This window comes from Xyrauchen texanus, chromosome 5 (genome assembly GCF_025860055.1).
Source record: "Xyrauchen texanus isolate HMW12.3.18 chromosome 5, RBS_HiC_50CHRs, whole genome shotgun sequence".
NCBI classification, from domain to species: Eukaryota; Metazoa; Chordata; class Actinopteri; order Cypriniformes; family Catostomidae; genus Xyrauchen; species Xyrauchen texanus.
The window spans coordinates 11,987,782-12,014,218 of NC_068280.1; the positions used below are offsets into that span (position 1 = coordinate 11,987,782).

Below are 26,437 nucleotides of genomic sequence, written 5' to 3' on the forward strand. Positions count from 1 at the left end.
AGTAACCATTTAGCTGAACGTCTATAACATTAACAAGACTGTTTAGAACCATTACTCAATATCACTGTGTACATGGAAGAGAGAGAAGAAAAAAAAATCAATAAAAAAAAAAATCAAGTTATCAGTACTTTGATTTCAGCATATGTTAGAAAACGGTTCTAAATGAAACATGAAAAACCAAGCAGACATATATGAATTATTGTATATAAAGAAAAATAGAACATACATAATTGCATAAATAAATATATAATAATAATATTAGGCCTACTTTAAACCAGTCAAATTATCCATACTTGTTTCCTACATATATTAGAAGACCGTTCTGAAAAAAAAAAAAAAAAAACTCAGTCCGCATATGCAACTAGCCATCAGTACACCCACTGTCCAATGTCACTGAACTGATCCAATGTCCCATGGCATTACATTGCAGCGATATTGATCCTCAACAACAATTGGTTCACTCCAATACTCCCACCAAATATACCGAGGTATGTAGCCGAACAGACTCCCATATTAATCACTCATATAAGTCCCCTGACGAAGGTAACTGCCTTCTCTGGGTCAGTAAAGCTCTTCTGCTGGCCGTCCCGAGTCGTAATCCTCAGTTTTGCAGGATACAACAACCCGTATTTTACTCCCTCGCATTGCCGTAATAACTGTCTCACCTGTCCGAAAGCCGCTCTCTGTCGCGCCACATTCTGCGTGTAATCAGGGAACACTCTGATAATGTCGCCATTTTCAGATACAAGTTTTGGAGATGTAACAGCCTTCCGTAGAATGCTTTCCTTCTCTTGATAGTAGTGACACTTGACGACAAAAGCTCTCGGTGGCTGCCTATCTCCCGGGGATTGCTGCAAAGTACGGTGAGCCCTATCAATAACGGGCGGTTCGTCCAGGCCCATCACTTTTTGTAAAAGTTTTGCAATGAAGGTGCTCGCTGAAACGCCTGCCTCTCGTCCTTCTTTAACCCCAAAGATGCGTAGATTACATCTCCGTGATCTCGCTTCCAAATCCTCAGCCTTTGCCGCTAAACTCACCACCTCTTTTTTCAGTTCAGCCACCTGCTGCTCCAGATTATCAATAGCATCCGAGTGAGTGTTAGCTGCAGTTTCCAAGCCTGCGGTGTGCTCCTAGAGCACATTAGCTTTGATATTAGCCTGATCGATTGCACCCTTTAGCTCGTCTCTCAAACCACTAATTTGCTTGTGTATATCTTCATTTTGCATCTCTGCTTTCTCATCCATTTTCGCCAGCAGTTCATTTCTTAATGAATTTATTGCTTGCAATATAACTGACTGCCCCGAGCTCGTGCTTTCCGCTGGTTCGCTAGCTTTAGCAGCCTTCCTCAGGTCCGGCATATTTATAAGCAGCCCAACTCGATTAACAGAATAAAAACAAAAATTCTCCCATTTTATCAATGCATACAGTGAAAAAGTGTCTTGTTGACGGATTTTAAGGTTCATGTGGGAGAGCTCAGTTAGACACGTCTACATCTCTTCGAGGCCCAACCGGAAGTCCTGTCCTTTCATTTTTATATAAAACATTTTATGTATTGAATATGTTGCATTTGTAGTTGTCATTTTGGTAAAAGTCTTGATACCTCACCGTGGACCTCACTAATTTTCAAACACAGGCTACGGCCCTGTTGCCAGTGTAGTATAAGTAGAAAGATTTCCTTTCTGGATGGAAATGTCACTCCCTCAAGTACTCCAGCTGAAGACATATACTGCAATGACCAGTTGATATATTACACAATTAATCAAATAAGCAAATGGATGTGATCACTGTTAATGTACAGTACCTACACATCTGAAATTAAGCCATTGTTGGCAGTAGTTGGCTGTTGTCCCTTGGCATAATGGTCTTTTGTTCCTAGACCTTTTCAGGTTTTGTCATCAAGCAACAAGTAATATTTTGTTGCTATTTACAGATTTTAATTAGCAAATTTCTGCTGTGAATCATTCATTAAAATATGATTGAATATGGGGAAGCAGTGTACAGTGTAATGTGTTAGAGAGCCAGTGAAGAATTTTGAGCCAAAGAGCGAGTGCATGAAAGGCGGACTCTATCGCATTCATTGTTTACAACATATTGAATGAATCAGTGCAAATTGAGACAATCTCTCCAATCACGTGACTTTTCGCCTGTACTCTGAGGTTCTCGGCTTACATTCACGCCCTGCTTTAAAAGCTCGATGGGATTACAATACGTTCAAGGGAGATGTGAGAGACGCTGCCTCCCACTGAAACTTTATCTGCTGGTGTCTCTGTTATTCAGAGTTACTTTGTAAATATGTCTCTTATACATGTGATTTGTGCTTACATTTCATGATATTTTATTTGTTTTATTTATGTTCAGTCAATTATTTTTCTCACCCAAATTGTTTTAGGAAGAAATGCCTCCCTTGCCTCCTCGGAGAAAACTCCACTTATGGTATTCCAAAACAATTGCTTACAGCAACTTTAACATCAGAGTTGAATTATTAGAGTAGCACCTATCCAAATCATTGTAGTTGACATTATTTATAGGTGTATAATCATTTCAGAGCTGTGAAACACTCTAATTTATTGATGATGTGGGTCATATCAAACTGATAAATGATGTATCTTAAATTTTCACACACACTCATAAACACAGTGACTGATAAGTCATATCTACATTTTTCAGTGCCTTTAAAAGAAAAATAATAACGTGAACACAAATATATGATTTAATGATGAATAGTTTATTTTTAAAACACCAAAAACAGGAGTTACAAGTCAAATGTGACAATGCATTGAAGTAATCAAACACATCTGCATATTTAACTAGTGACTCATCTACCACCAGGAGCTGGAGCAGGGGCTGGAGCAGGAGCAGGGGCAGGAGCAGGTGCTGGGGCAGGGGCGGATGCCAGCTGTGCTAAGAGCAACTGCAGGAGGTTGATGAGGGCATTGTTGTTCGGAGGTTGCTGATTCATGGGTATGTACGATGGAAAGGGACGCTGAAACTGGTATGGGTTGTAGAAGCCTCCAAACCCTCTCTGTAGTTAAACCAATAGCACATAGTAAGACTTCCATTTACAAAAAAACTATTTGTCAATGTAATGCAAAAATTAAAAGCAATGACATACAAATGTACTCAAGCGTACTTAATCACAGTGTTCTTCCATAACACATATAGCTGTAAGATTTGCTATGATTTGGATCATATTTGCACAGAGAAAAAAAAATTATTGAAAAAGGATCAACTAAATCAAATGAATTATTCAAATGGTAAAAAAAATTATAACTAAAATTAAAAAAAAACAAGAGATGAAGAGAATGTACATGTGCAGAGAGTCTTAACATTCAAACTGACCTCTGAGGAACGGCTTGAAGAGCGCTTCTCTCGATGATCTTCATCTGCCTGTGAAAACAAATCAATTTGTCATTTTTGTAACTCCACATCTGCATCACATTTCCCGTGTTTCAGCAAATATTACAAAACAATTTGACATGATGAGCATTCATATTTGAAAAGAGAATGGTACTCACGAGAACGGCACAGCAGATTCCAAAGACACAAGCAACAATAAGGAAAGCCTTCATGGTTCTCAATAACCTCTTATCTAGAGAAAGATTATATTATGTTTAAATTGCTTTGGATCAGATCGTCTGCTAAATGAACCAAGGTAAGTATATATGCATTTGATTCTACCTTTCCTTCTTACCTGTATGGCAAATAAGACACTTCTCTGTTTCAGGTATGAAAACAGCATGTGGGAAATGCTTTATAAACACATTATCAACATGTAACTAACCAATCAGCAGGAGACATTACACTGTGACAGGTTTGAAAAATGTAACGTTTCCTCAGCATCACTCTGTATTTGGCAAGTTGGACTTTACTCAACAGAATTAGGAAAGTGATTCACATGGCTGTCTGTACTCTTATATGTAATATAAATATATGTGGGTTTAACTTAACTTATGCAATACACAAACTAAACAAAAGATTAAGACACATTTTTAATTAGGAATGGGTGTGACCCAAAGAAAATAGTCAATAGTGATTAATTGTTCACTTGTCTTTATATCTGTGAAGGCTTTCATAAGGAATATTTGTTACTTAATTCCACATGTAAATGGTCATACTGTATTTCTTGTTGTCAAAAGCCAATGAACTTGTTCCCTGAGTAAGTCTTCATTATTTTAGCTTTTCAAGGTCTAATCTATTTACACATATCATTCCCTGATTTTTAGCATTCTAGATTTGCATCATCTGTGTTCTTCATCAATTTTGACCATCGTATTCGCCAGCAGGCCCATAGCTAGTGGAGTGAATGGTAGTAACAATTCTAGAGTCCCACAGATCCAAGGGGACCCACAACAAATTGTAAACAATATTTTTTAATAGGAATGGGGCACAGAGTAATATAAAGTCAGGGGGCCCAGAATACGTTGCTACGACCCTACTTGCCAGTGTAGTATGTGTAGGAGGTTGATTTCCTTATAGGTTGGAAGTTACAATAATCCCTTGGCATAATGTTAAAAAAAATTTTTGATTCAGCAAAAAGTAATCTTTTGGTGATGTTTCCAGATTTTCATTGGTAAATTTCTGCTTATGGGGAAGCAGTGTACAGTGTATATTGTGTTGGAGGGCCAGTGCAGAATTTGTTAAACTTAAAAAATAAAAAAATAAAAAAAATAAAAAATTATAATAATTGTTTATAGGCTACTTCAAAACCAATTTTAAAGGTGTATGTTTCCTGTATAGTATTTGAATAGTGTCCTTCACTCATCTGTATTTCTTTCTTACTGTATATTTCTATGTATTTATTTGTTAGTTTGTATACTTAACCAGGTTGATCCCATTAAGATCTGAAAAACTGTTTTATAAGAGAGATTTGGCCAAGAAAGTCAGCAATCAGATCTAGAAAGTACAAAAGAGTCAACTTAAATACATAATTCAACAACATATATAAAACTAGTCCTGTCAGTCGATTTATTTATTTTTAATTGTGATTAATCACATAATTTTTTAAGTTAATAACAAAATGAGTTGCAGATTTTGAAAGTACTGAAATTTGACTCTAAATATACATCTTGTCCTGTTCAAATGCATTTTGAAAACAATATGTAACAATATAATGCTTTATTTAAATTTTCCAAACAAAACTTTCCAAAGTATAAAGATAGAGATGCACTAAGATAGCACCAATTCAAGTAACATTAAATGTTTTCCAAAGCGTAAGTGGGAGTTTAACTAATTGAAAGAACTAGTCTCCACATAGGTTCCATATTCATTGCAACGGGCATTAAACTCTCATAGTTCATGATTTTAATCAGCCAGCAGATTGGCTATCAGCTTTGTTACAGCAATCATGAAGCCGCATTTATAATTCGCATCAGGTCATATACGCCAGCCTCAAGCACCGCTTTGAGCTCCATATGAAAAGTGCTTGCGATTTGGTGATACTTGAGACTTGCCGTGCTTCCGTTGTAATTAAAATGCACCTTACTTAGGCTGAAAAATACTTGTTTTCTGTCACAAGTTCCATCTAGGAATTATTTGTACAACAAATAGCATTAAGAGGTTCCTTCTCCATCACTTTATCATTGACACGGAATCACTGTTGTGTGTATTTTTGTGGGGTGTGCATCAGTATAATGAATCCGGACAGACACATCACAAATGTTCCGCCTTTCCAACCAGTGTTTATGCTGGTTTATGCTGTATTAACGGTAAATGCTTTAATTGTAATTATGAAAAATGTACGTGTTACATTTTTTTCATTAATCGCATGCATTAACACGTTTACTTTGACAGCTCTAAGAAAATCACAATCAGATACTTATACACTCCTCTTCCTCTATTTTTCTGTTTATGGCATCTAGGATGGTCACAGAGAGACAGGTATGATTTCTCAGGACAAAATTTTCCATGATATATGTCAGAGAGTAGGAACATTTCAAACATGATATTCCAAAATAATTTCTTACAGCACCTTTATTATCTAAATGTAATTGTTAGAGTAGCACCTGTCCAAAGAATTGCAGCTGAAATTTTTTATAGGTGTATAATCTGTGAAACGCTCATTTGTTATTGATGTGGATCATATAAAACTGATGTATGGTGTATATTTACAAGTTTTAAAATTACTTAAATGTTTTATTTGGTTGAATTGATAATAGCACACACACACACACACACACACACACACACACACACATACACTCACAATGACTGACAAGATATATCTACATGTTAAAAGGAAAATAATAACGTAAACACAAATATATGATTAGTTGATGCAAAGTTTATTTTTAAGACACCAAGAACAGGAGTATCAAGGCAGATGTGACAATTCATTGAGGTTAAACACATCTACATCTTTAACAAGTGACTCATCTACCACCAGGGGCAGGAGCAGGAGCTGGAGCAGGAGCGGGGGCAGGAGCAGGAGCTGGAGCAGGAGCGGGGGCGGGAGCTGGAGCAGGAGCAGGGGCTGGTGCAGGGGCAGATGCCAGCTGTGCTAAGAGCAACGGTAAGAGGTTGAGGAAAGCATTGTTGTTTTGAGGTGGCCGGTAAATGGGTATGTAAGATGGATAGGGACGCTGAAACTGGTATGGGTTGTAGAAGCCTCCAAACCCTCTCTGCAGTAAAACCAATAGAAAATAGGAGGCAAATATAAAAATAAAGACTAAACAAATGACATACAAATGATCCCAAATGCATTTAATCACAGTGTTCTTCCATAACACATATTGCAGTAATATTTGCTATGATTTGGTTAATATTTGCACTAAGGTAAAAAAATATAGTAATACAATTAAAATGAATTAATCAAATGGTAATAAATCAAGATATCAAGAGAACGTGCATGTGTGTGTGCAGAGAGTCTTAGCATTCAAACGAACCTCTGAGGAACGGCTTGATGAGCGCTTCTCTCGTGGTTCTTCATCTGCCTGTGAAAATTATTAATTTTGTAATTTTGTTACTTCCTATCTGCATAACATTTCCCATGTTATAAAAATTTTACAAAACAATTGCACTTAAATAGAGAATGTAAACAAATGGCACTCACTAGCACAGCACAGCAGATTCCAAAGACACAGGCAACTATAAGGAAAGCTTTCATGGTTCTCAACCTCTGATCTAATAGGTACAATTTTAAAATGTGATTTAGCATCCCTTAAGCATGATCTGCTTCTAATAAAAGCATTTGCTAAATGCATGAACATAATCGTAAATGTATATACCTTTGGTTCTTACCTTTATGGCAAATGTATGTATGAGACTTCTCTGTTTCAGGTATGAACAACAGCATTGGCAAATGCTTTATAAACAAATTATCAACATGTAACTAACCAATCAGCAGGAGACATTACACTGTGACAGGTTTGAAAAATGTAACATTTCCTCAGCATCACTCTGTATTTGGCAAGTTGGACTTTACTCAACAGTTGGGAATTAGGAAAGTGATTCACATGGTTGTCTGTACACTTATGGTATATTAAATGCAAAGATACTTGGGTTATGGGTTTACAAAATACACACACAAAAAAACAAAGATTAAGGCACACTTTAGAGGTGGATGTGACTGGCATTTTTTTACATAATAATAATCAATTATCTTCATTATATCTGTGAAAGTTTTCACTTCAGGTTTGGGGCAGGGGTTGGAGTCAGGGTTGGGGCAGGGGTTGAAGTTGGACTCTGTGTTGAGGCTAGGGTTTGGAGTTGGCACATGTGTTGGAGTTTGGTTGGAGCAGGATTTGGTGCAAGCTTTTGGAGCTGGGCTTGAAGTTGGAGTCAGTGTTGGGGCTAGGGGTTGAGGCAAGTGTTGGGTTGGGGCAGGAGTTAGGACAAAGGTTTGGAGTCGGGGTTGGAGCTGGAGTTGGGTTGGGTTGGGGCAGGAGTTAGGACTTGGGGATTTTACTTACAGAACCCGAAATTACTTACAAATGAATTTCTTCTCCTAGCAATTATTGTTTCAATAGGCTATATTATATGTAAGCATATAGGCAACATTCTTAACAGTACTGAAACAGTAAACATACACAGTTATAACAAGGCATGGCAGCCCCTTAGAACACTAAAGTAGAAGGGCCAATGAGCATTGACTTACTGTTTATGCGCTGAAACTTCACCTGATGCAGATCAATCAGTTAAAAAGTTATTTTTACCCTGACATGTGTTTAAACAATGGGAAAACAGAACAGAACAAGTGCGCTAAAACACATTTGGTGTGAACGGCCCCTAACTTGTCCATTGCGTGTCTGTGAGTGAGAGTGTGTGCGCAAAACAAGTTCGGTGAGCCTGATTTTTTATTTCATTAATTACAAACCTGAACCCAAAGTCCTACTTGAAAATCTGACCCGAACCCGGGCCAAAACCCAACGGGCCTGTGTCAGGTGCAGACCTCTAACCCCCAAGTGTTGGGGCTAGGGGTTGGATTTGGGGCAAGTGTTGGAGTTCAGTTGGGGCATGAGTTGGGGCTAGAGGTCAGAGCTGGGATTGGAGTTGGAAAAGTCCTTGAAAAATAGGCCAACAGCAGCTGATGAATGTGGTTTGAGGTCAGAAGGGTAAAATAGGTCCACTCAGATTATTAAGAGAAATTAAGCAACCCGGGCCTGACGGGACCTGAGAAACCATCGGGTTTCTGGCCGGGTTTTGGTCAGTTTTTCAAGTATATCTTTGGGTTCCGGTTGGGTTTGTAATTAATGAAAAATAACCAGACCTACCTAACTTAACACTAGGACAAGTTAGGTGCTGTTCACACAGAATATCTGCACTGATGTTTTCCTATGCAAACATGTGCTGGACAGATGTTGTTGACTGTTGTATCGTGTCTCGCTGTTTCTCCAGCTTCTTGGGCAGGACCGCCGTATTTTTTAGACACTGTGTCAAGTTAAAAAGGCTTGTCGAAACGCATGTCGAAACATCTGCATTCTGTTTCATTCGTTGCACTGCGTTTGTCTTGTTTTTAGTGCAGGTGTCACAAAGATTTTACATCATGAAGAAGTTCAGACAGCAAAGAGAACTTGTTACATTGTTACACAAGCAAAGTTTCAGCGCTTGATAAATGGTAAGCCAATGTTTTTCTATCTGTTCTGGTGTGCCAAGGAGCCGCAGTGCCTTGTTAAAATTGTATATGTTTATTGTTATTAAACTGTTAGGAATGATGCCTACGATCCTTACATAACCATAGCAAATTGCAAAAATACTTGCTTGGAGAAGAAATTATAAAGCAGTGAGCGATTTTGGGATCAGGTCGGGTTCGGCTGGTTGGAAATTCCAACTTTCCTAGTTGAAGTGAACACAGCATTAAACACAGCGTGAGACCTCGCATCCCCAAGTTATATTGCTGCATTACTTTGAAAATGTTCATGCATTTCCAAATGCTGAAATACACTCACTGAGCACTTTATTTGGAACACCTGTACATGTACTTAATATGATTATCTAATCATGCGATTATCTAATCAGCCAATCATATGACAGCAGTGAAATGCGTCATAGATATGGGTCAGAAGCTTCAGGTAATATGGGGAATGAATGTGATATCAGTGATTTCGACTGTGGCATTATTGCTTGTGCCAGACGGGCTGGTTTGAGTATTTCTGTAACTGCTGATCTCCTGGAATTTTCATGCACAACAGTTTCTAGAGTTTACTCAGAATGGTACCAAAAACAAAAAAACACCCAGTGATGGGCTACAACAGCAGAAGATCAAGTCGGACACTTATTAGGACCATAGTGTTCCTAATAAAGTGCTGGGTGTACATAATCAAAGGCATCACTAATGCATGCCTAATAGATTTCTATCTTTTATTTTTTCACAGTCTTTCTATGAGTTGTCTGGTTATCTGGTAAATTGTATGGATAACTCAAAACAGTCATTATTTGGGGTAAAATACCTCTTGACTGCTGTTGCTAAATGCTAGACAGGAGGACCCTAAACATAGGCTTAAGGCAACAAATTAGTTTAGCAATAAGGCAAATCCCTACAATGCATGACTGCTCTGTGGCTGTCTTTAATCTGTAAAACTGATATTGCAATAGAGAGAGAGAATTGTCACTGAGATCATTTCTGAAGCAAGAATTTTGAGCCTGTTATGAAATAAACATGCTTGTATGGATTTAAATGGGCTATACATTTTGTTTACATGTTATATTTGGACCATCTTATCTAAAATCAGTTTTGTATTAGTATTTTTAGTTGTAAATAACAATCTCTCAGATAATTGATAAGTTCTTGGCCAAAACAAAGGAACGTTAGCAACACTGCTGATTGCTCAACCATCACCTTTTATAAAGAGCGACACCAGACTAAGAAGGCACAGGGACAAACACTGGGGACAAAAATTGAAAAGGTATTCTCTTAATTTCTATTGATACATTATCAGAATATATGGTCTACATCAGCATGTAACTATTAACATTTGTAAAATTACAATGTTAAATTTTTTACAGAACAATGTGGTTTGTAGTTGCATTATCATGTGCTGTGGTGGCAGCTCAAGTAAGTATAACACAAAAACACAAACACAAGTAACATAAAAAATGTACCATTTTGTCTGTTTTATTGGTACAGGAATTAAATCTTTGTTGAATACTTGCAGTTGGTAATATAGTGCAATTCAAAAATAATAATAATAATATTTCAGCCATAAATTGGTGACAGGTGACTTCTGTTTTAGCCCAGTGACAGAGATCTCTGGGACGAGGTAAACCCAGTGAATGCCGACAGATATTTCCCAAGGCCAGTGAGTGGAAAACCTATCAGACCGATATTTGAGCGCAACCGTTTTGGAATTCTGACTGTTGTGCGTTTTTTTTTTTTTTTTTTTCACATTATGCATCTTGCATTTTAGATATATGTTTTTTTCACCAACTGTTACTATTTCTGTTGATTTCACTAACTGTTATAGCCAGCTCAGATGAACCCATGGAATCCAGATGGACCATCTGCTGAACCAACCCAAGATAGTGTGGGTCTAACATTCCCTGGTCAAAATGGAAGAGAAGATAGGGTGAGACAGCAGCATAATATATTCTAAATGATAAATTATAAAATATCAGCAATCTTTAAATACCTGCAATTCCATAGAGTTAAATTAGAAAACATGTGTCAGGTACACATTAGGGTTGTCTTTGCACTTTTTGCTGTAGGGTGAAGAGTTTGAATGGACTAGACCAGGGTCCAGTTTGAACCAGGGTACATGGAGAAACAGACAATTGGATAGATGGGGAGGTACTGGTAAACCACAGAAGAGTTTTAGATCGGGTAGGAACAGACCACCTTTCAGAGTAAGTAATGCTGCAGATTTGCTATTTAAGCTAAACTGTTTTATGCAAAGTTTTTATTCTGTTGATATCAACACCCTTATAACACTTGTGAACTCTGTATCAGGGTTGAAATATATCTTATTGGCTGATCCTTGAAATACAAAGACCACTTTTAACATCTTTTAACTCAATGGGTCAATTTACACTAGAATGGCTTTATTAAAGGAATAGTTCACCCAAAAATGAAAACTCTCTCATCATTTACTTACCCTCATTCCATCCCAGATGGGTATGACTTTCTTTCTTCTGCAGAACACAAATTAAGATTTTTAGAAGAATATCTCAGTTCTCTGTAAGTCCATACAGTAAATGTTGACCAAAATGTAGATGCTCCAAAAACCATATAAAGTCAGCATAAAATGTATTTTCTGAAGTTATCTAATCTGTTTTGGGTGAGAACAAACCAAAAAGTAACACATTTTTCAATGTATATATTGCTATTGCAGTCTCTAGGCATGATCATGATTTCAAGCTCGACTGCACTTCCTAGTGCTAGACATACGCAGAGCGCTAGATGGTGCTAGGAAGTGTAACTGAGCTTAAAATCATGATCGCCAAGGAGACTGCTGTTAAGATCAATAGTGAAAAATGTGTTACATTTCCTCCTGTTTTCAACTAAAACCTATTGGATCGCTTAAAATGACATGGATTAATCCACTGAAGTCTTATGGAATACTGTTATGCTGCCTTGATGTGCTTTTTGGAGCTTCAACGTTTTTGTTCATCATTCACTTGCATTGTATGGACCAAGAGAACTGAGATATTCTTCTAAAAATCTTTATTTGTGTTCTGCAGAATATAGAAAGTCATACACATCTGGGATGGCATGAGGGTGAGTGAATGATGAGAGGGTTTTACTTTTAGGTGAACTATTTATTTTACAATTTACCAAACATTTGTTCTGCTCATGTTTCATGAATAAGTCCCAATGTGAGCACCAATTTCTCAACTCAATGTTTGCAGTATTGTAACAAACTCCTGAATGTTAATGTTAAATCCCTTCAGCCTGACAGGATGCCACTGCACCCCTCTCATGCTCCAGTAGGTAGCGATAATCAAATGGATCAAATGTTTGGAAGACCTCTAAATCCCAACATGATGGTAAGTCTGTACCCTAATAATATAGTGTGTTCCTTCAAAAATGTATTCAAGGGAGAAAACAAGGGGTTATTTTAGATTGTTTTTGCTTTTATATGGATTATGAGTTATCTTTTTTGTAATGTTCTAGGACAACAGGCAGTTCCTACCAGTCTTCAGGGTAAGAGGTTGATAACCTATTTAAAGATAATCAGTAACAAATACATATCTGTAGTGACTAACATGTGCATAATATTTTATTTCACTTGGTTGAACATCTAGGCTGAGAATGTGACTGTTCAGGTGAGTGAAGCTCTTCTTTTTATATTTTGAGATGCAATGTTATGCTGTGACTAAATTACTTTCCGAATAAAGTTGAAAGCATGCTAAAACACTTTTTGTCCTTTAACAGAATGCTAGTCTTGCTCTAAAAGAGGTAATACCACTAAATATGGACATGTGTATGTGTACTTTAACTTCACATAATTCAGAAAATATAATAAAATAGATATATATTCAGAATTCTGTTTTGCATTTGCTTCAGGGTGAAAATATTTTCCTTCTACCAAAAGTGAGTCATTGCACATTTATTTTTATACAATTTAGGTTAGGGCTTTTAAATAATTTTCTCTTTTATTTTTCATAACTTTTTAACTATTGATTTATATAATTTATGTTGTCGTTGTTGTTGTTTACTTTGAATGGGAGCATAGAACATGTGGGCAAAGAGTTATAAGAGTGTGTGTATATAACCATTTTAATATCAAAAGAATAAGATACATTTAAGATATTAAACCAAAAATAATCTGCTTCATTCCAGGGAAGAGGGCAGATGCAGACATCAAAGGTACAAAAGTATTATCTTATGTGAAAATGATATGCTTCATGTTCAGTCATTTACACCATTTATCACTGTTTTACAGGGTGGAGTACATAGGCCTCAGGAAATGGGGGTATTCAAAGTTATTTTGATTTTATGCTCGACTAAGCCTTAAACTTAAACACAACAATGCACAATTGAGACAAGATCCAGATCATGTATTTTGTTGTGTAATTCTTCTTTTTTCATTTTCAGTATGGTCAGAGTGGTTACTCTCTCTATGGCCCTCAGGTAACAGCCCTTGGCACTATTATGAAAATGCATCATTTTTTAAATGAATGAAAAGAGGAGGTATAAAAGTAAATGTGCAAAGGTTTACGTATCCAACTCTGTAAAAGTCCTTTCTATATTTCACAGCCTTATGTGAAGCTCATCTACAACCCTACTGCAACTGTAAGTATAAGAATATGTTGTACCAACAAACATTTGTCCATAGTTTTTCTGTGGATCACACTGGATATCCTGCCACTTTAGGTTGTGTAAAAGAGTACATTTGTTTCATTCCAACAGCAAAAAATCTCATTTGAGTATGGCATTACACAGCTTGTAAGTAAACATGAAGAGTTTCTTATATGTTGTAAATATCTAACCAGTGGTTGGAATTATTTGTCATCTTACAATATCTCTATTGCTGCAGTATATCTTTTTGACTTTGACTTATTTTTGTATGTCGTGATTGTCTTTATAGCTTCCCTCGTTCATGAAGGTCAGTGTTTTGGTCCTCGAGTTGAATAAGTATACATTTTATATGCTCATGCTTTTTTAATTCATACAACATTGCTTTTGGCTGTTACTCTCTACAGGCGGAGTCTGAAAGTGATTATGGGTCAAAGTAGGCTGAGAGCAACAATATACAATAATCTCTCTGGTAGGACAGATTGCCACTGCACCTAACATGCTAACATTAACATCTTACATCATAACTTCACTTTGGCTTGAACTAACCTTCTTTTCTTTTTCCACAGGTGATAGAACATCTAACTATTATTATATCCAGTATTACACTGAAATGTATAGATGTATAGATATATAGATTTTATTTTCTTGCTTGTTAATGCTTGTTATGTTTATTTGCACACAGTGCTTACTTTTAAAATTTACTAGATAATCTGTTATTATGTCATTAAAAGTTTTAGCATCAACATGGCAGCATTGATCATTTTTTTACATTTCTCTGTTGTGGTGTACTGTATATCCCTGATTTTATGCTTGAAATATAGAAATCACAGTTCTTAATGAGGTTCCAAACATAAGTCCAACAGGTGATTGTTCTACTCCTGTCATTTATATGTTAAGCTAGGATATAAAAAATACTTCTTCCCTCACTTTGGTGACAAATCATCTGGTATCCCTCTACCTCCACTGCTATTTCTTAACACCTATATCATTTATTATTTAAAAATTCTATATGAATTCATTTTTCTTTAGTAAGATAATCCAGGGGGATTTTAGCACTGTCTCTCCATTATGGACAGCATGCCAGATCTGTTTACCTTAATACACTCTAGGAAAATGTAATCCATTGAACTCATGGATTCATTTTAAACGAGAGAGAATAAGAGTATGAACAGCAAAAAAAAAGACTTTTATTCCAAGTTATTGAGAGTCAGTTATTTATTTGGCGATATTTGAAAATGTTGAACAAAAGAATCTCCTGGAAGGGGTCTCCTTGGTGGGAAGTCTGAAAAATCAACACATTTTCATATATTTATTTGAGAAGAATGGGGTTAGGGTTACTGTAGGTTAGTTAGGGTGAGGCCTGAGAAAAATATGTAAGAAATCCCATCATAAAATACCTTTATGAAAGACACCAGAAACATAATTTACCTGAATTCTGTTAACAATGTAAATCTTCCAAGAACCCTATGGCTCAAACAATGGGATGCCAAGATGCCCCTGTCATAGAGAATGCATTGGTTATTAAACAAATCACATTCTTAAGCAATTATTCTACGTAACAAAGTTTTGGTCATGTTTGTCTTTAGGTTTACTTTCTAAAATAACAGCAAAAAAGCTTTATTACCAAGAACATTAAGAAAAGAAACAATTTTAATAAACAGTAAAATCTTCAGAAATGAACAGATTTCAGGTTTACACTTGCATTACCTGTCCAATTCCAGGACCAGGACGATCACCACGGTAATCTGGAGCAGATGTTACACTCGGCTCCGCTGCTTTTCCATTATTCTGAAAGCATGAATGTTAGGAAAAAAGCCTCAATATCTAAGAAGAAACATTTTCATTCATCAACTCCAGCTACATTATTTTTGGAGATTGGACAAATGAAACTTATTTTTAATGGTGGGTTTTGTGGAGGTGATCTACACTCACTGAGCACTTTATGAGGTCCTAATCAACAATCTATGGTCCGAATAAAGTGCCTGACGTGGTCTTGTACCTGCTGTTGTACCTCATGGTTCGACGCGTTGTGCATTCTGAGATGCTATTCTGCTCAGTACAATTGTACAGAGCGGTTATCTGAGTTACCAAAGCCTTTCTGTCAGCTTGAACCAGACTGGCCATTGTCTGTTGATCTCTCTCATCAACAAGGCATTTATGTTTGCAGAACTGCCTCTCACTGGATGTTTTTTAGTTTTGACACTCTTTTAAGTAAACTCTAGAGACTGTTGTGCGTGAAAATCCCCTGAGATCAGAAGTTACAGAAATTCTCAAACCAGCCCATCTGGCACCAACAATCATACCAAGGTCAAAAACACTGAGATCATATTTTTTTCACCTTTCTGATGGTTGATGTGAACATTAACTGAATCTCCTGGCCCGTATCTGTATTATTTTATGCATTGCACTGCTGCCACATTTTTGGCTGATTAGATAATCCCATAAAAAAGTAGGAGTACAGGTGTTCCTAATAAAGTGCTCACTGAGCTGCATTGAAACTCATTCATCACCACTAATTTCACTCATTACTTAGGACCGTAAGAACCACATTTAGGGGAATCAATTAATCTCACACTGAGGAAAGAGTTATCTGAGGTATGACAGTACCTGGAATGGTTGTATTGGTTGCACGTTAGCCTGGTCTTTAACATTTGAGCCAGGGTTCGGGTTTGTTGGCAGTCTTACAGGGTTGTTCCTCAGAGGAAATAGATTAGACAGGAAGTATGGAAAAATCTATACAGAAATACAATCAGACTTTTATCATGCTCTCCGAAATGCTGTAACAACAAATTGTTCTCAGATGTGTAATAGCACATGGTTCTTTGGGGATAAAGAATAACCAAAAGCTAAAACAGAATCAACATCCATTTGAAGATCATTATTGTATGAATGTTTTACAAATGACATCAAATATTGTAATTGTCTGGGGTGTACTTGTACCTGGGCAGGATTCTGAGCTGGTATGGCACTATTGGGACCAATGCGCGGCACAGGCAGCTCTTGCCGCAATGGGGGCATCTGGGCTGGGTTCAGTTGGTTTATTTGAGGGGGAAAGAAGGGTCCTGGCAGTTGAGGGTTAATGTTCAGCACCTGTGGGGGCTGCTGCTGGATCAGGAAAGGGGAAAGAAATTGTGTACCCTATAGAGAAAGAAAGCAAACAGAACAAATTACAACATTCAAATGAGCACTTTTATAATCAATCAGCAAAGAGTTAAAGGTGTTTCCTGCAAAAAAGTTGTGAAGGGAAGCTGAACTACCTGTGCTTGACCCAATCCGATACCTGCCAGCATGAGTGTGTTGAGACCCAAAATCTACAAGAAGTAGTTAAGTGTTGCTTTGTAGATCATTTTCAGTATGCATAACAGAAAACAAAAACCTATGTAATATAATTTATTCAGAATGAGGAGAAATTAAAAGGAAAAGTACCTCATTACTGTTACTTGTAATTATTCCAATCTGTGGCTGGTAAACCTGAGAAATGCAAGCAGATTACTACAGGTTCAAACTTAAAACATAAGCAATCTATCATTTATTTATAAATAGATGGACACTTACAGGGACGCAAGTGCAAACGCTGAAAAGTCCGGCCAAGGAAAGAATGCCCTGAAACTTCATCTTGGAAAGCTGTGGATGAAAAATCGATAAGGAAAAATAAATTCTACTAGAGAAAGACAGAAATCTTTGAGATTACTGTTTGTTTTTAGACAGATATTATCCACGTGCTGAATGACAAGATCTGTACTTGATATCAAAATACAGTAAAATAATAAAATCAATAAATGCACAATATCAAAGGAAATGAAAGTACATTCATGACAGAGCAGAAGTGCAAACTATTATCGAGCTATCCTCACAACTTTGCTTTTAAACTGAGGCTTGTCCTCTTATAATGTCAGGTTGCTGTAGTTGTGACACACTGTGCGTACACTACACAAATTACCCATACAACGTCATACATACATATATCATTATGGTCAAACACCTTAAAACCTGAGGTTCTAATTGTGTTTCTTATTCATTTTTTTTCTCTGTTGAAGTATGTGCAAGTGTGTGTTTTTCATATACATGAGTGATGTGATGTTTTTCTGTCCTGATGCCAATTTGATGTAATGCAATGTTTAACAACCACACTTTTGACCCAAAATAATATGTATAATAGTTATGTTACGTTTTTGGGTAACAGTTCAATAAAACTTTGATTATTACGTCATAAAAACATGGTTAACCGAATGCTTAACAGATCAATATTTGATATACTTTTACATATTAATATGAAAATATCTAAATCAAAGTTTCATGATGTTTTCATAATTTTTAAGTACATAACTAATAACTACTCATTCTGTAAAGTGTAAAATATTTTTTTGGTCAATGGCCTGACATCAGCAACGAGGTTTGTCACAAACTACTGAGCAGCTTGAATGGAGAGCAGTTTGCTCTGTGAGGTAAAGAGACAAATTATGGTCTGTCTTAGAATGTAATACAAGACAAACAGATTGGAACATTGTAATGGAAAAAATTATGATAATTATAAGCAAAAGTGTGACCACGACTATTATGGGATTTTATGTCAGAGTGGCTGAATTTTCCAGACCAAAGAATCACAGGCGGCGGCAGCCGATTTTGTTTGGAGATTTTGAAGTTGACTGACAAATATGAAACCGGACAATAGCCTATGTAAACCCCCGAAATCATAAGTTGCCTTATTTCATTGTTCTTTGGCTTTGCACATACTGCATACAGCCTGTGAAAATAGACATAGGCATAATCTAGCCTATAGAATAAGTTCCTTTGCTGTCGGTAGCCTATGGGCGACTCCGTTTCTTCCTCTCTGTTGAATATGCAGCAGGTGGGGAGGAGCTGACATCAACTTACGTTACTTAGTGGCGAGTTAACAGCAGTTAGCAGGAAAGACAGCAAAAATGAAGCAAATGAGGCTTCTAAAATTTCTGAAAGAAGTCAGTGGGTAAGAATTCACATTTGTTTTTGTCCTTAAAAGTCTAAAGATCATCATCTGGCTGGCTTTCACCCACAGTAGGCTAAACCTCAACACGTCCACTACCGACTGATATTACACGTTGTAGCCTCTAGCCTTGTGGTTAGTGCATCTGTCTCTCACGCTGGAGACTGTGAATTGAGTCCCGTACGGAGCATAATTTTCTTGTTTATCAGGTGTTGTTTTCTCTAAGGATAACCAATAAGCATTAGCATAAAATGTATGTGTGACTTGTTTTGTGATATTAGTTTGTAGTAAATGTACACTTTGAGGGTAGCAAAGATGTGCCAGAATCAGGCATGGAAACTGGTAACAATTAATCAGTCACTTTACTTTAGAGAAAGTTAAAAGTGAAACATTGTTTATCCCAATGCTCCTAATCAAATCAAATCAAATCAAATCACTTTACTGTCACACTACCATGTACACAAGTGCAACAGTAGGTGAAATTCTTGTGTGCAGTTCCGAGCAACATAGCAGTCATGACAGTGACGAGACATATACCAATTACAGTAAACAACATACTTACACAACACAATTTACATATCAAATGTACACATACTTACACAACACAATTTACATATCAAATGTACACATACTTACACAACACAATAATTATATACAATGTACAGTAAACAATACACACAATATAGAATACACAGTATACAATACAATAAGTAAGGAGTATATGAAATATATATATATATATATGAAGTAGTATATTGAGGAGAATATGTTGACAGTCCAGTGTGAGATTATAGATTAATAAAGTGCAGTGCTAATTATTGATCCTGATAGATCAAGTGTTCAACAGTCTGACTGCTTGGGGGAAGAAGCTGTCATGTAGTTGGCTGGTGCGGGTCCTGATGCTGCAATACCGCCTGCCTGATGGTAGCAGTGAGAACAGACCATGACTCGGGTGGCTGGAGTCTCTGATCCTAATGAAAGGATTTTGACAGATGAACATGGAGAATTATATACAGTTCGATGCCATGGTGTGTCAATGAACTTAGACTAAAGTCATTCATGTATTGCTTTAACTTAGGATCTTATACATCATTTTGACTATTTATGTCAAAAAATATAAATTATTTATATTAAAAAAAAAATTTACTTCACTTTACTCAGTATAATATAATTCTTTTGTGATGACTTTATGGTAATGTACATAAAAATTCAAGAATCATGATAGATATTAGGGCAATCCCACTGATTTGATCTTCTTCAATGGTATTGGTCTACACTTTGACATATGTAGCACTTGATGAATTAGTTGTTTGAAGCTGATTTGCAATAAGTTATGTGCTGTATCTGTTCTTTTGCATCACAGATGATTCAGGGAGGAGAGAGGATGAGTTAGTCGAGGATATACTAGAGTGGAAGATTTAGGAACTGTAGAAACAGGCCCAGCTAGAGCTAAACTCAAAGAATACCCTCTCACTAGCTTTGGACTGCAGAGAATTGGTTGCGAGTGTGAAAATAAAATGGTCTGGGCTAAGCCCCGGATGTCCTTCAATGCTGGAAACGCCCTCTGCAAAGAATCAGACTTAAGTGATTTAAATGTTTTTACACTGATTTAATTACCATTCTCCTTAAAATATTAAAAGAATATTCTGGGTTCAATACAAGTAATGCTCAATCAGCAGCATTTGTGGCTAAATGTTTATTACCATAAAAACATAAATGAAAAATAAATAGTTAGACTCATCTGTCTTTTTCCATTAAAAAAAAAATGCACATGAGGTACTTACAATGGAATTGAATGGGATACATTTTTGGAGGGTTTAAAGCAGTGTTGTAGTCAAGGGTGGGACAGGGTGGACCTGGGCCCACCCAAATTAGATCCAGGCCCACACAGAATATTAGAGATTATTTTTTACTTAAAAAATATATTTGTAAAGTAGTTAAAAAATTCATAAATTCTGCTTTCTGAAAGTGTGAAAGAACTGTTTGAATTCACAGCCTTTCAATTTTTCTGGAAAGTTTTGAGGGGAGGGAATTTTACCTAGCTACGTCCTTGGTTTATGTGAAGGTTATAATTTTATAAAAGCACTTAAATTAATTATGTTAAAACTTGCGTATTATTTGAGCTGTAAAGTTGTTTAAATTATAGTTTTTACAGTCGATTTAGGGTTTGTTGACATTACATTGTCATGCCAAGGAAGCTGTAAAATTGGATAGGCCTATAACTTTTCTCAGTAAAGTTTAGTAAGTGGTTTCATCACACTAAAATAATGTTTTTAAACATAGCGCTTATGTCTTGTGACTAGACTTTTGAAATTGTGAGTATTTTGATGTTTACGGATTGGCCCCCAATTCAGTTCCATTGTAAGTGCCTCACTGTAACCCAGGTTTTTGCTTTTTTTTTTAAGAAAAGGAGTGACGAGTCAAATATCATTTTTGAGGTAATCAGTAGCTATTATGCCACAAATAATGTCGATTGACCTTAACTTGCATTGAACCCGGAATATTCCTTTAATGCAGTGACCACAGGAGTTGTATTACCAGTAGATGGCACTATAACACAATAATATGTCACAACATAAAAAAAAACTGTTGATGACCATGATATAGTGTGCTTCTCAAACGGAAGGCTGCAGTGAGTCGAGTAAAGCTGTCTTTCCTATACCTGTCCTTCTGAGGGTGTAGGCTAGACGACTCCTCAGCACTCTAGAATGAGACAGTCTAGTAAGTGTTCATGGCGAACCATAAGCTTAGAACCATGTGATATTTTACTTTGTTTAGAAAACCCATATACATCAGAAAACGTTAAATATGTCCTTAATCCCTTCATTGTTTTAGCTAAATGTTTTATTCACGAAGCTAAATTCACTCAAAAAGTATTTACTTTATAATATATTTTCAAACACTGATCTTAAAATGTATATTTTACCCCTTTCAAATATGAAAAAATTTAACCCTTGACTTGTAAAAACTATAAAACATTTCATGCTTTTCAAATGAATGTAATTGCCCTTATATTGTTTTATTTATTTGTGCTTTGAATCTTCTAATTTATTGTATTGTCTAAATTACTTGCATTTTTTTTTTTTTCTACATATTGTCATTGCTGCAAATGCGAATAAAACTGGAAAAGAGAGAGAGAAATAGAAGCTGCGTCATAAAGGTTTACGCCTGCGCGGTCAAGCAACTCGTTTTCAGCAATTTATTTTTAAGAATTTGGGCTCGCGGGGTGTCCTACACACGGGGAAACGCGGCCGCTCATATGGGCGCGAAAATATGGCAAAGAATGCTGCGAAACGAGGCTCCCTTCCGTGTCCTCACTATTGTGACGTCCTTCGACTGTGCTGGACAGGGGCGTAGCACCAAATTTTGGGCCCTGGGTACAAACCATCTTGCTGGGCCCCCGTACCAAATATGTATGTATAGAAAACTGACTTCTAAGGGGCCCCCCTGCCTCGGGCCCTGGGTACTAGGTACCCTTTACCCCCCCAGTCCGACGCCCCTGGTGCTGGATGACGGGGCAGCCGAAATATCCAGCCTATTGGAGGCTGCAGACTTCTGATTGAGAAGCACCCATAATCACATGGCTAATGGACCAAAATGAATGACTAATTAATCACAAATTAATTACATTGATTATGTGTAACTGTTGATCAGAAAAGTGACTGTTGGTTGATTTGGTTCTTAAAGGGATAGTTCACCCAAAAATTTTAATTATCTCATAATTTACTCACCCTCATGCCATTCCATATGTGTATAATGTTCTTCTGCTGAACACAATTACTTTTAGAAGAATATCTCAGCTCTGAAGGTCCATAAAATGCAAGTGAATTGGTACCAAAATGTTAAAGCTCCAAAAACATATAAAGGCAGCATAAAAGCAATCCATAAGACTCCAGTAGTTAAATCCACGTGTTCAAAGGTGATATGATAGGTGTTGGTGAGAAACAGATCAATATATAAATCCTTTTTTTTGTGATCGTTCCCAAACAATAACACGACCGCTAGCTGTTAGCTACTAGCTCATTGTGCTGCATAAATTTGTTGCATGGCGATTTTACACAAGTGTAACAGTTAAATTGGCCTGGTTGTTTTAGAAGCAGCAAGCTTCCATTAGCTGGTCAACTAAATAAAGTGAAGCTTTCAAGCAGAGTAAAGAGTTAACATAACAAAACATACCATCCTCCATCGTGGATCAACGCCAGTCCAGGGCACTCTCCCTCCCATTGCTTGCTGGTTTAGATAGCGTCCATTTGGTCGAACCACTTCCACATTTCCTTGATGGTTCTTTAGTCACTTTTACATAAAAACATTTTTACTTTTCCCTGCACTGTTGGTAGGTCCGGTGGTAGCCTTGTGCGGCCAACAGCTGAGACACATCCCGAGAGACTTTTTCATTTCACTCATCGCTAACGAGTGGACCATTTGCACCTCGTTGCGCATAGCCATTTCTTTTTTCACAATTCAAAAGTCGTGTGAACAAATGATACTTCTATCGCTCTTTATAACGTTAAAACTAGCGGGTTGATGTCGTGTGTCGGAAATCCAGTGACGCTGGTAGTGATGAGTCTCCCTGAACAATCAGTGATCTGCAGGATTTTGACGTCACATTTAGTATCGGTTTGGCTCACTTGGAACCTCGACCAAGGTGGTACTAAAAAAAAGTACCAGGCACTATCCAAAGTGGAAAACCACAAAAAAACGAGCAGAGTCGAGTTGTACCGTGCAGTGGAAAAGCCCCATTACATTGTAAGAACCTACAGAGCTGAAATATTTGTCTATAAATCTTTGGGTGAACTATCCCTTTAAAGGGATATATCCCTATAAAAAATTAAAATGCATGGCCCTTTATTGCTGAGAACAGACATCTTGAAATCTAAGCAGTTATGAAGCACTGATGAAAACAATGGGTCTTTTCATTGTTTTGTTCATTTAAATGTATGTAAAATGTCCTATAATTGGTATCTACAGTATGAAACATATCTTTTGGTAAGATTGCTCTTAAAGGAATTTGACTTGACAGAATTAAATACCTAATAAATGCAATAAAACAAATAATAAACTAATAGAAAAATGCATTAGTGTATATGTGCATATGTAGGGTACAACTAAAGGCACACCTTAAGGAAAAGCTATTGATGGAGCAAGAATTTGTGTGAAATGCAATGATAACGGAAGGTTGTTATGAAGAAAATTCAGTTTAAAAAAAAAAGTGATGAGGGAATCTTTTTATCCCCTAGTGATTTTGTGAAGATATAGGGACAATAGTGATAGGGCTATGAATAACCATTATAATATGATCAGTCAATATGAGCCCACTGTGAACATTTTTCAGAACAAACCAATTTTCCCCACTTAAGAAAAACATTGTGTTTTATAGGGGCCTTTAGCACCTGTAACAGGGGGGCTTTTTACCCCAGATGCTATCTGTTGCTGGACTTATTGGACAGTTATTGAAAAACTTTTGATTTAATGACCTTGAACAAAACTGACAAATGAAAATGACAAATAATTATTTTGTCTCAAAATGAATGTAATAATTTCAGGAATTTCCATTTTCTACATATATTTGCAACATTTAAATAAATATTAAAAACGTACATCAAATCAGCCTTTATACAGAAAACGCAAAGATCTCATGGATCAGGAATATTTTGCAGTGTATATTAAAAAACAGATGTTTACATGTGTACTCTACTCAAATTGCCTATACTACATCATCTTCATTATGATCAAACACCCCCAAACCTGAGCAGATTAATTACTGATTTATTTTCTGTTTATTTGTGTTTGATGACACATTTTTTGTCCTCATTCTGTTGCAACACAGGCTTTCCTGAAACAACCACAATTACAGCATTTCTTTTAGTTTGAACCTTGAAAATAATTGACATGATTTACTTTAAATAGAAGTATTTTGGTTAATTGCCTGAGATCGGGACTGAGGTTTGTCACAGACTAATAAGCAGTCTGAATGGAAAGCAGTTTGCTCTTGGTAAAGAGACAAATTATGGCCTGACTAAGAATGGAAAAACATTCATGGCAGATTGAATCATTTTAAAACAGTTATAATTATTATAATAATAAGTTATTGTGATGCCACTACCCCTCAGTGATTATATTTCTTAGTGGCTGAATTTTCCAGACAGAAGATATGGCTGGTGTGGTCTGTGAAATTTATTTTAACAGCTTTTTTTTTTTACCATTACAATTCCAGTAGATGGCAGCACAATGTAATATAATAATCAAACTACAACATTTTTACAACCAGGGTAAAAATCACATGTGACAATACTGACAGTTATGACTAACCAGAGAATTTTATTTATGTAAATGTTAAAAACTTTGTCAGTATAAATATAGAAAAGCATTGTACAATTAGAATGGTTTAGAATTGGAAGAAGGCTCACATAAAATAGGCCATTTTAATCCATTTTGATTATTGGCAATGATTCTTTGTTTTACTAAATATTATAATATATTAATATATACTATTAATATTAAATAGTAAAAGAAAACAGCCTTTTAATTGCTGAAAAGAAAAGAAAGTCAAAGTATCTGTCAATAGAAAAGAATTAACTCAAATCAGTTCAAAGTATTATCAACAAGAGTATTGGTTCTACTGTCTATTGAAATGTATGTTAAATATCAGGGCAAGAATAATGTATTCAACTGACCTCAGCTATTAAATAATTTACCCAAGAGAATTTCCAGACACAGTAGGGTTGACCTGAGTTGGCATATGCAGGTAATAAAGTCAGAGTTATACTAAACTGCAACACTCATTATCTATCAGAAAGATTCAAAATTGAGTCTTCTAATCACATGGGTAACTGAGACAGGTGCTCTTGAAGTGGTTCTTCTGTGGAGGGACCGCTCTAAACAATTGATTGAACACAAAACATTAATAACAAAGATGACAAGAATTGTGCCATTAGAATCCTGCATAAAAACACACTCAAAAATCATTTTAATCTCAATTCCAACAACATTCCATCAAACTGAATTGTGTAATATTTAACCATCTAATATATATATATATATATATATATATATATATATATATATATATATATATATATATATAACTTAATAACATTTTAAGTTTTATTAATAACAGTTTGTTAAAAATTACATAATTTAATTTGATGGAATTTTTTTTATAAAAATCGAAATGCATATATAAAACAAAAATAGACTAAAGTATTTTTTAAGTGCTCTGTTAAAAAATGAAATCATAGCGACACTGAAATAAAATGAATTTACGGTTTGCAGTTTGAAAGTATTCAGTAAAAAGCTAAATATTTGATCAACAACTGACAGATCAGGAATCAAATGCACATAATTAAAGATAACCAAAACAAAAAAGGGGTTCAGACACAAAGGCATCTGTTATTTTTTTGTATAGTGCGATAAAATAAGTGCTATGAACAGAAAATACTAATTTCCTGAGTTAATGGAGGCTATCCTACAAGGATGGGTTTAGACCCCTCACCAGAACAGGGTTAACTCCATTTTCACCAGTTACCAGACTATTGATCAGATGCAGTTTCTAAAAATATATACAGCTTAATTTGTCACAATTAATAAACAAATCAAATATAATTCTGATGTTATGAATTCTCTTACCTTGGCTGAGGTGATCTAAAAGAGAGTAAAGAATCAAAAGTGAATGAAGAAAGTCTGAAATGATAGATCAGGAAAGGTGAAATGATTTAGTAAGTAACACATAAGATGCAATCTTATATGTGCAATGTTTGCCATAAACATGTTATATGAGCTTCATCTTATCGGGGGGTATTGGG

The 26,437-nt window shown here is 36.1% G+C and overlaps 1 protein-coding gene and 1 long non-coding RNA gene across 5 annotated transcripts; both read left to right on the forward strand.

Moving 5' to 3' along the window:
* Window positions 1–3,505: 3,505 nt before the first annotated feature.
* Window positions 3,506–7,023, forward strand: LOC127643852 (uncharacterized). Its single transcript, XR_007970579.1, has 4 exons — window positions 3,506–3,652; window positions 3,725–3,772; window positions 5,859–5,877; window positions 6,395–7,023. It is a non-coding gene; the product is annotated as an uncharacterized LOC127643852 (long non-coding RNA).
* Window positions 7,024–8,355: 1,332 nt separating this feature from the next.
* On the forward strand, window positions 8,356–14,377 carry LOC127643839 (uncharacterized). 4 transcript variants are annotated; one of them, XM_052126752.1, is made up of 19 exons: window positions 8,356–9,052; window positions 10,285–10,340; window positions 10,441–10,489; window positions 10,668–10,733; window positions 10,899–11,000; window positions 11,140–11,277; window positions 12,322–12,417; window positions 12,545–12,574; window positions 12,676–12,696; window positions 12,806–12,829; window positions 12,938–12,964; window positions 13,214–13,240; window positions 13,317–13,346; window positions 13,469–13,504; window positions 13,631–13,666; window positions 13,784–13,819; window positions 13,962–13,979; window positions 14,077–14,141; window positions 14,239–14,377. In XM_052126752.1, the coding sequence occupies exons 1-18, from the start codon at window positions 9,050–9,052 to the stop codon at window positions 14,107–14,109; spliced, it is 828 nt and encodes a 275-aa protein (XP_051982712.1). In that variant the 5' UTR covers window positions 8,356–9,049; the 3' UTR covers window positions 14,110–14,141; window positions 14,239–14,377. The 4 variants fall into 4 exon arrangements, with proteins under 4 accessions (XP_051982712.1, XP_051982711.1, XP_051982710.1 ...); XM_052126750.1 differs by having other exon boundaries at window positions 8,357–9,052; window positions 10,668–10,793; XM_052126753.1 differs by lacking the exon at window positions 8,356–9,052 and having other exon boundaries at window positions 9,070–10,340; window positions 10,668–10,793.
* The last annotated feature ends 12,060 nt before the right edge of the window (window positions 14,378–26,437 follow it).